The 9,112-nt window shown below is 42.6% G+C and overlaps 1 protein-coding gene across 1 annotated transcript; it reads left to right on the top strand.

The window, feature by feature from the left end:
- Positions 1-228: 228 nt before the first annotated feature.
- aqp12 (aquaporin 12) lies at positions 229-6,021 on the top strand. The gene is made up of 3 exons (XM_078210128.1): positions 229-835; positions 2,311-2,427; positions 5,806-6,021. The coding sequence occupies exons 1-3, from the start codon at positions 229-231 to the stop codon at positions 5,985-5,987; spliced, it is 906 nt and encodes a 301-aa protein (XP_078066254.1). The 3' UTR covers positions 5,988-6,021.
- The last annotated feature ends 3,091 nt before the right edge of the window (positions 6,022-9,112 follow it).

Genomic DNA, 9,112 nt, shown 5'->3' on the forward strand with positions numbered 1-9,112 from the left:
GGAGATGAAAGAAAATCCTCTGCTTGCAGTTGGAAGCACTCATTCTTTTTGGGGCCAGGTGTAAGCATTCAGTTGATAATTGACCAGCTCTTGCTTGGTTCTGCTTTGTACACGTGTATTAATTCGTAGTGTCCTTGACTTCATGGTGAATGTACACATTACAATATTATCTCTTTTTAAAAGTGACAAGGTGTTTAGAGCCACACGGACTCAGGTTTCAGGCAAATTATGGCTGGTCTCAACATCTCCTTCGGGTATTTCTTTGCCATTGTGGCTTTCTGTGAGGTGATCAGGAGGATTTGCAAAAAACTTTTGCCCCTTCGGATCTATTCCAATTTACTGGTGGAGCTGGTCGCCGGCTTCCAGCTGGCTGCCTGCTGGTTTGAGCTCAACATGTTGGTGATCATCGGCCCCTGGGGAGGTGGCTTTGGAATGGATGTGGTTATGACTCTATTCTTTCTCCTCTTTCTGATTCACGAAGCCACGTTTGATGGAGCTGAGGCCAACCCGCTTATCACCACTCACAAACTGCTCTGTGCCAGCTCTCCTGTGGTGGCCAGCGCACTGAAGATATTGGCTCAGTTTGGGGGGATGCAGTTGGCCAATACAATCACCAAGCTATACTGGTCCTGGGAGCTGACTGAGTTCCATCTCATCCAGAATATGATGGCAAGAGACTGCAGCTCGGCCATCCAGACATCCGTCAGCCACGGGGCCTTTGTTGAAGCAACTTGCGCTTTCCTTTTCCATCTGATTTTAATGAAGTTCGAGGGAGCAGCTTTTGGATCCAGGATCCTGTCCAAAGCCCTAACCATCACTGCTCTGGTGTATATAGGTGAGTCACAATGTTATGTACGATTACCTATTGAATTTCTCATAGTGAGTTAGAGGATGGAGAGGGGAAGCGCAGGGGAGATGTAGGGATTGGGTTTGTGTCCACATCTCCATCAGTGAGATTATCTAAAATGTATACTCTGTTGTCATTCTTTAGGAGCCTGCATTCCTGCGAGTGGCAGGAGTAGTGAGGCCACTGGAGAAAGAGAGAGATCCAAGATAGAAGGCAGTCCCATGTTAGGGTTGCCAATTCTGATTGAACGTATTCTTGGAGGTTTCATCACATGACATGGCCCCACGCCCCAACTATTAGTTGTTCAACCCATCCGTCCTTGTGATGCCAATTGAAAAGCAAAATGACTCATTATCCAACTGGCTGATACGAGACTGTCAGCCAAACAGCCTTTTTCCCCTTCCCCTGCCCCTGATTTTCAATGTTTTTATATCTGGTGAAGGGAAATGTTCAAAGAAAATGACACAAAAACTCTTTTTAATGGCAGTGATTTTTCTCCAGGTTTATGCACAACTCTATCCTGAACACTGATCTTCAATTCCTTGAGACTGGAGAGATTGGCAACCCTTGCCCAGGTGGATGAATGTAATTTGGGAGATTGGGCAAAAGGCCTTTGAAATAATGGTTCTAATTAACTTGGTAGTTTTTAAGCAAGAATTCTTAGAAACATCTTTCTAAATTAATTTTGAGGATGTGTTTCTCTTCCATCTTCCTCACTTCCACATTTCAGTACTCTAGCCTTTCAGCAGCATATTCTCCGACTCAGTGAACTACACCTCCCGAAATCTGCTCCTATAAGATATATACAGAAGATGATAGAATCTATTCCGCTGAGTAATTGGATACGTGATGTTTGACAAGTGTAGCAGGTTTCAGAGGACAGCCAATTCCCAAAGTTCTCTATCACTAGGGTTTCCCTCATGCCATGTCACAGTAATTCACTGTTGTGAATTAATTGAATGAGTTCATCGTTACTGTTCCCGACATCATTATTATTTGTCTTCCAATTTGGTTGATGGAGTAAGATGTACCTTGCTCTCTTTTAGTGTAGCAATTCTTGTATTCCTATGTTTTCTGATCCCACCTCCAACATTAATCTATCTGTTCCTTTTATAGATGCTGCTGCCCCTGTTTCTCCATAATTTCTACTTTTATTTCAGACTTTCAGTGCTTCAAGTTTCCCTCTGTCTGTGGTGAGGTATAAATCGGAGAAATTGGTTGTGTACGGTCCCCAGAAGGGTAGGAGGTTTTAGTTAAGTCGGGCAGCATTGTCAGTGCAGGCTTGGAGGGCCGGAGGGCCTGTTCCTGTGCTGTAATTTTCTTTGTTCTTTGTGTGTGCAATATATTCTGGAGCTGGATTTATTGACGTGCAGTGTTGACCATGTCTGACGATGGACTGCACGCAAGAGTTGAATTTATAGCTGAGTCTGGTGTCTAATCTATTGCTTTGATCTCCCCTGCAGCTGGCCCATACACCACAGGTCTGTTTAACCCAGCACTTGCATTCTCAGCCACATTCCAATGTTCTGGAAACACTTTGTCAGAATACATGGTAGTCTACTGGCTCAGTCCATTCATTGGTGAGTAAGCAAATCCCCTTCCTTGGTCATAAAGACTGAGGGGCTCAGTACTAGAATTCAGCTTGTCAGCGCTGCGTTCATTGCAATGAATCCATCCAGACTGTTGGTTTGTGAGATGGTGACTTTAACATTGTGCATCATTCATGTGTCCTGTGTGTTGATGCTGCTTCAGTTTTATGTGCAGCAGTGACCAACATTCTATCTCTGACTTCATCCATGTATTGATGTGTAGCTTGATGCACTTGTACCTGAAAACTTACTGCTGCATAGCTAACACTTCAGACTGGCACTCTACATACTCTTATTATAACTGCATGTATATGTATGTTACCCACACTTTTTGCATTACTATAGAAATGATAAGGAACATATAAGACCATAAGACATAGGAGCAGAATTAGGCCACTCGGCCCATCGAGTCTGCTCTGCCATTTAATCATGCCTGATGTTTTTCTCATCCCCGTTCTCCTGCCTTTTCCCCATAACTCCTGATCCCTTATTAATCAAGAACCTATCTATCTCTGTCTTAAAGACATTCAATGACCTGGCTTCCACAGCCTTCTGCGGCAAAGAGTTCCACAGATTCACCATTCTCTGGCTGAAGAAATTCCTCCTCATCTCTGTTTTAAAGGACCATCCTTTTAGTCTGAGGTTGTCCTCTGGTTCTAGTTTTTCCTGCTAGTGGAAACATCCTCTCCACGTCCATTCTATCCAGGCCTCGCAGTATCCTTTAAGTTTCAATAAGATCCTCCTCTCATCCTATTAAACTCCAATGAGTACAGACCCAGAGTCCTCACAAGCTCCTCATACAACAAGCTCTTCATTCCAGGGATCATTCTTGAGAACCTCTTCTGGACCCTTTCCAAGGCCAGCACATCCTTCCTTAGGGGGCCCAAAACTGCTTAGAGTACTCCAAATGGGGTCTGACCAGAGCCTTGTACAGCCTCAAATCAGATGCCAGAAATGTTGGAGAATGCAAGATTTAGTGAGAGGGAAGAACTGAGGGCAATCAATATTAGTAGAGAAATGGTGCTGGGAAAATTGATCGGATTGAAGGAGGATAAATCCCCAGGGCCTGATAATCTACATCCCAGAGTACTTAAAGAAGTGGCTCTAGAAATAGTGGATGCATTTCATTGGTGGTTATCTGCCAGAATTCTATACACTCTGAAACAGTTCTTGCAGACTGGAGGGTAGCTAATGTCACTCCAATATTCAAAAAGGGAGGTGGAGAGAAAGCAGGGAATTGTAGACCAGTAAACTTAACGTCGGTAGTGGGGAAAATTCTCAAATCCATTATTAAGGACTTTATAGCAGAGCATTTAGAAAGCAGTGGCAGGATCAGATAGAGTCAGCATGGATTTATGAAGGGGAAATCATGCTTGACAAATCTGTTGGAATTCTTTGAAGGTGTAACTAGCAGAGTTGACGAGGGGGAACCAGTAGATGTGGTATATTTAGACTTTCAGAAAGTGTTTGACAAAGTCCCGCACGAGATTATCGTACAAGATTAAAGCACATGGGACTGGGGGAAATGTATTGAGGCAGAGAGGAAACAGTAGGAATTAATGGGTGCTTTTCAAATTGGCAGGCAGTAACTAGTGGGGTGCCATGGGGATCGGTGCTGGGACTCCAACTGTTCACAATATATATTAATGATTTGGATGAGGGAACAAAATGTAACATCTCAAAGTTTGCAGATGGTACCAAGTTGGGTGGGAGGGTGAACTGTGACGCGGATGCAGAGATCCTTCAGAAAGATCTGGACAGGTTGGGTGAGTGAGTATAATTTGGATAAATGTAAGGTTATTCATTTTGGAAGCAAAAACAAGAAGGCAGATTACTACCTGAATGGTTGTAAATTGGGAGAGGGGAGTGTGCAGCTGGACCTGGGTGTCCTTGTGCATCAGTCACTGAAGGTAAGCATGGAGGTGCAGCAGACAGTAAAGAAGGCAAATGGTATGTTGGCCTTCATTGCAACAGGTTTCGAGTACAGGAGCAGGGATGTGTTGCTGCACCTAGAGTATTGTGTGCGGTTTTGGCCTCCTTTTGAGGAAGGATGTTCTTGCTCTCGAGGGAATGCAGCAAAGGTTTACCAGGCTGATTCCAGGGATGGCGGGATTGATGTATGAGGAGAGGTTGGCTAGGTTAGGATTATTTTCGCTGGAGTTCAGACAAATGAGGGGGGGAATCTCATAGAGACTTATAAAATTCTAACAGGACTAGACAGGGTAGATGCAGGGAGGATATTCCTGATGCTGGGGGAGTCCAGGACCAAGGGTCACAGTTTGAGGATTCGGGATAGACCGTTTAGGATGGAGGTGAGGAGACATTTCTTCACCCAGAGTGTTGAGCCTGTGGAATTCGCTACCACAGGAAGTAGTTGATGCCAAAACATTGAATGTATTGAAGAGGTGGCTGGATATAGCACTTGGGGCGAATGGGATCAAAGATAATGGGGGGGAAAAGCAGGATTAGGCTTTTGAGTTGGATGATCAGCCATGATCGTAATAAATGGCGGAGCATGCCGAAAGGCCGCCTCCTGCTCCGATCTTCTATGTTTCTTTGTTTGCTAATCTCTGTTGGAATAAAGGGAATGATGTTACAATTGGCCATAGTGTCTCTGGTTAGGGAAGGGAAAATTATTCAGTGTTCGTATTCCATGTCCGGTATGTGTGTGCCTGGGTGAGCATCCATCCAAGCAACTGACTGGACCAAGACATGAACAATGGGTCTTAGATTATGTACTTGGAATTGCCTGGATCTCTTTGACCTGTGCCACCAGGCAGTCGACACCTGGAGACGGGAGGGTGTAGTCAGAAAACGTGGAAAAATAATTTCAAGTGTTTTTTGTGGGATAGCTTTGGAGCATGAACTGATTGGTGGGAAATATTGATTCACAAGGAAATGCCACTTATTCTTTCATGGGATGTGGGCATCACTGGCAAGGCCAGCATTTGTTGCACTTCCCAAATTTGAATGCTAGACCACGCTGCTGGGTGTCAGGAGTCACATGTAGGCTAGATCAGGTAAGGATTTCCTTCCCTAGAAGGGATTAGTGAACAATCGACAATTGTTTCATTAAACTTTTAATTCCAGATGTTTATTGGATTCAAATGTCACCATGATGGGTCCATTACCCTGGGTCTCTGGATTGCTAGTTCCAGTTACAATACCTCTATGCTATCACTCCATCCCCCCTACCTCTCAATTGTTGATAATTGAGGTTAGATTGCTGAACCTCTAGTGGATAATGGATACCTCAAGTCAATTGGTCTGCCTGATAGGCTTTTTGTGATTATTTCTGAGGCGAACTGTTCCCAAATGTACCCATGGTGCTATTAAGTCTCCAATTGATACTAGTCTCCTTTGTTACAGCAACAATTCTGGCCATCTTTCTGTTCAATGGAAACATCCCTCTGCTTTTCTGCAAGAACCTTCTCTATGCACACAGAACAAAGTACAAAATTCCCAAAGGAAAATCTGGACTGGATCAGGAAGAGAACAAGGCAGTCGACAGGCAGGGAAAGGAGATTCCAGGAAGAGGGGCTCGAAGATGATCGCTCAAGCAGAAAAAGATGAGATCAGAGAGATTTGATTTGAGTCTGTGTAAACCATACGTTTTATTTATTCTAATCTGGAGTGCGCTGCTTAAAAGCGGAAAAAGATCCAACCGTGGTTTTCTAAAGGGAATTAGATGTATACTTGGAAAAACATTGTGCAAAAGGGGATAATTGAATAGCTTGTTTAAAGAGCTGGCATACAAACAATGGGGTGAATGGTCTTCTCTAGTACTGTAAGATTCTTTAATTGGTATTTGAGTGGAGCTTCAACATCCTGTATTGGAGCTCATTCGCGTGTGTACACACTTTATGGAATGTCTACATCCCTATTGTCTGGGTGTCTCACCTTTCATACAGCACTGGAAATTGGAAACTCCCTTAAACCCTCTTCACATGTTCAGAATATATAACTGGGAGGATTGGTAATGGGATAATGTGGTGCTGATAAGAGGTGTCCTGATTTTTCCAAATGGATGTAACCCTGATTGCCTCATATCACTGACAATACCAGGTTCAACCACTGCACACAAAATGGCAAAACACTCTGATTAAGAATAAAGAATTTTAAAATTAATTGTGTCAACATTATTTTCTAGACTGCTTTTAAAGTTTGGTTGATTTCCTTCTGTAGCTCAGTTGTGGTCAGTACAGTTACAATGGGCCAAAAAGCTGCCTCCTGTGCTGTAAATTTCCCAAGGATTCCTTGCAGGGCCCAGAGCAAAGACACTTTTTTTCTTTACCAGGCTCATAGAACTCTGGCCACTCTAACACTCGCTGTGATTCTGCTGTCATCCTAAATCCAGTCCTTAAAATGTTGTCTTGGCAGCAGTGACATCAATACAAGGTGACTTTTTGATATAGTAAAGGATTCTGCACAGATTGAATTAAATGCAAAAGATGGGGTCACCCTAATCACATTGACTTAGAGTAAGAAATAGGGCCACTCCAATCACATCGAACTCTGTTGGGGACAACCCAATTGCACAGATTGAACTATTACAATACAAGAGATAAGGAAATCCATTCACAAAGATTGGAAATGATGCAAGTGAGAGCAACATTATTTTTGGGACTGGTTACATCCATGGCACTAAATTATCAATTGCATTGTAGGACTGAATTGCTGGCTTAATGTTGAAAGTACCATTTGAAAATCCTAGAGTTGACCTATTTTGATGATTACAATTTCCCCAAGTCATTTCCTGTTTTGAGCTCACTGCCTCTTTTCACTTCCCAGTTTTACAATAATCCATTTCAATCACTCCAAAACCATTCTCAAACTGTGAGCAGTAATTTACATTCAGCCAGAAGTGAGTGTTGAGTCCATTGTGAAGCATACTCTCCAGCAGGAAGACTGAGTGAGACTGTTACCATGCTATTGGCATTACCAGGCTGTAATTTTGCCATATTGGAAGCACACAAGGAATTTGTACCCTAAGGTGCTTTACATAAGGTGAACTCCATTAGACATGAATGGAATTCCTTGAAATGTTTTAATGCTGCAACTGGAAAAATCAGGAATAAAGTGCAAATGTTTCAGACATACCGAAATGTATGTCTCAGGAACCTGGTTGATCCTGATGGATTGGGAATACAAGTAAATTTATTGTTATAAAGATTGATTGAGCCTCCAAGGAAAGGATGTGTATTTGTTAATATCATGTTTTCTATAATATAAAAGCACCAATCACTCATAAGGGATCGGGTAAACATGTTGTAGGTTCATTTATTAAGACCAGGCAGATAACAGATATTCATGGATAGAAAGCTTGAAGGCATCATCAGCAGAGCGGTCTGTGCTGCTCTCTGCTAAAAAGCACAGCTGAAACAAACTGGATTGTATGACTTTCTTCCTGGTGATGTCATACTGCAATCTCTTAAAGATGATGGAAGCCGTAGCCAGCAGCTACTTGATGAGCAGGAAGGAGTGGTTGAAATGTATTAGGTGCACTGAAATCTGGGGTTGGCGTGAGACTGACCCTTGATATGTGTTGTATGCCTCCTGAGCAACAAGCAGAATCAGATGAACAAATTGGAAGAGTTGGCGAATAGGGGTTGATACCATGGGGGATTTAAATTAGCAATCCAACATTGCAGAGAAAACTGCAGAGCAGGTCAAGATCCAGTTGGTTGTCAATGATTATTTTACTCTGCATATAAGAGATTTGAGCCAGAGGTGAAGGGGGAGAAAAAGGACTTCCATTCATATGCCCCATTTCCTGCACTTAATATCTGTTGTCTGGTCAGGTCGGTTATTTGAAATCAATGGGCTTTCCCTCATTGTAAGAGCCAAAATGGGGAAGTTTGTAATAATTGCCAAGTGTTTAGCTCCTTTTAGCTTTCACATAAAATAACAAAACCTGGACAACATTCAGACCTGGTATGATGAGTGACAATGGACATACCATCCAAGTGCCAGATGATGAACCACCTTCCCACAATAATCAAGTACCTCTTCAGATGGTCAAAATGAAAAAGATTAAATGCTAGGAGATACTTGTCCTTCCAGAAAGCCAGGTCTCTTGAACAAATATCTTCCAACATCTGTGCCACTGATGTATTTTAAAAAGGAGATTTGTCAGGTTCCTGGGAGAAAAGGGCATCTATAGTTCTGGGCAGTAGGTAGACAGTGAATTCAGCTAGTGATCCATTATCTGTAAATACAGTGTTCTGGAACTTGTAGGGAGGCAGCAGGGAGTTTGAGGTTTCAGCTGCAGCATTAGCTTTCCCTGTGGGAGGAGGAGTGCAATGTGCAATTTTATATCATCTGCTGGAAGGGGAAGGCTGAAGCTGCTGGTCTTGCCCCATGTGCTATGCAAAGATAGGTTTGCTTATTTTATGAAGAAAAGTAACACCGTCACTGGGAGTTTGAGCAAGCACAAGATCCTGAAGTAGATCTTGTGTTTTGAGTGGGTTTAAAATAGTTTGGCAGCTGAACCCATCCCCTAGAATAGTAACCCACAGTAAATAAAGAAATGACAATTTTTATGCTGTATATTTTCTGTTGACTAAAATTTCTCTCTACATTTGTTTTATGGTAGTGAAGTTACACGCACACGTGATTTGAAAATCAGCCCTATGGATGATTTGAACAAGTTAGATGATGAACATTTTTTTTGATT

This window comes from Mustelus asterias, chromosome 3 (assembly GCF_964213995.1).
Source record: "Mustelus asterias chromosome 3, sMusAst1.hap1.1, whole genome shotgun sequence".
NCBI classification, from domain to species: domain Eukaryota; kingdom Metazoa; phylum Chordata; class Chondrichthyes; order Carcharhiniformes; family Triakidae; genus Mustelus; species Mustelus asterias.

Bases quoted from the DNA above. Each gene is read 5' to 3' on its own strand.
- aqp12 (XM_078210128.1), top strand. From the start codon at position 229: ATGGCTGGTCTCAACATCTCCTTCGGGTATTTCTTTGCCATTGTGGCT. The intron at 836-2,310 runs GTGAGTCACAAT...TCTCCCCTGCAG, and splicing joins CACTGCTCTGGTGTATATAG to CTGGCCCATACACCACAGGT. The intron at 2,428-5,805 runs GTGAGTAAGCAA...CCTTTGTTACAG, and splicing joins CTGGCTCAGTCCATTCATTG to CAACAATTCTGGCCATCTTT.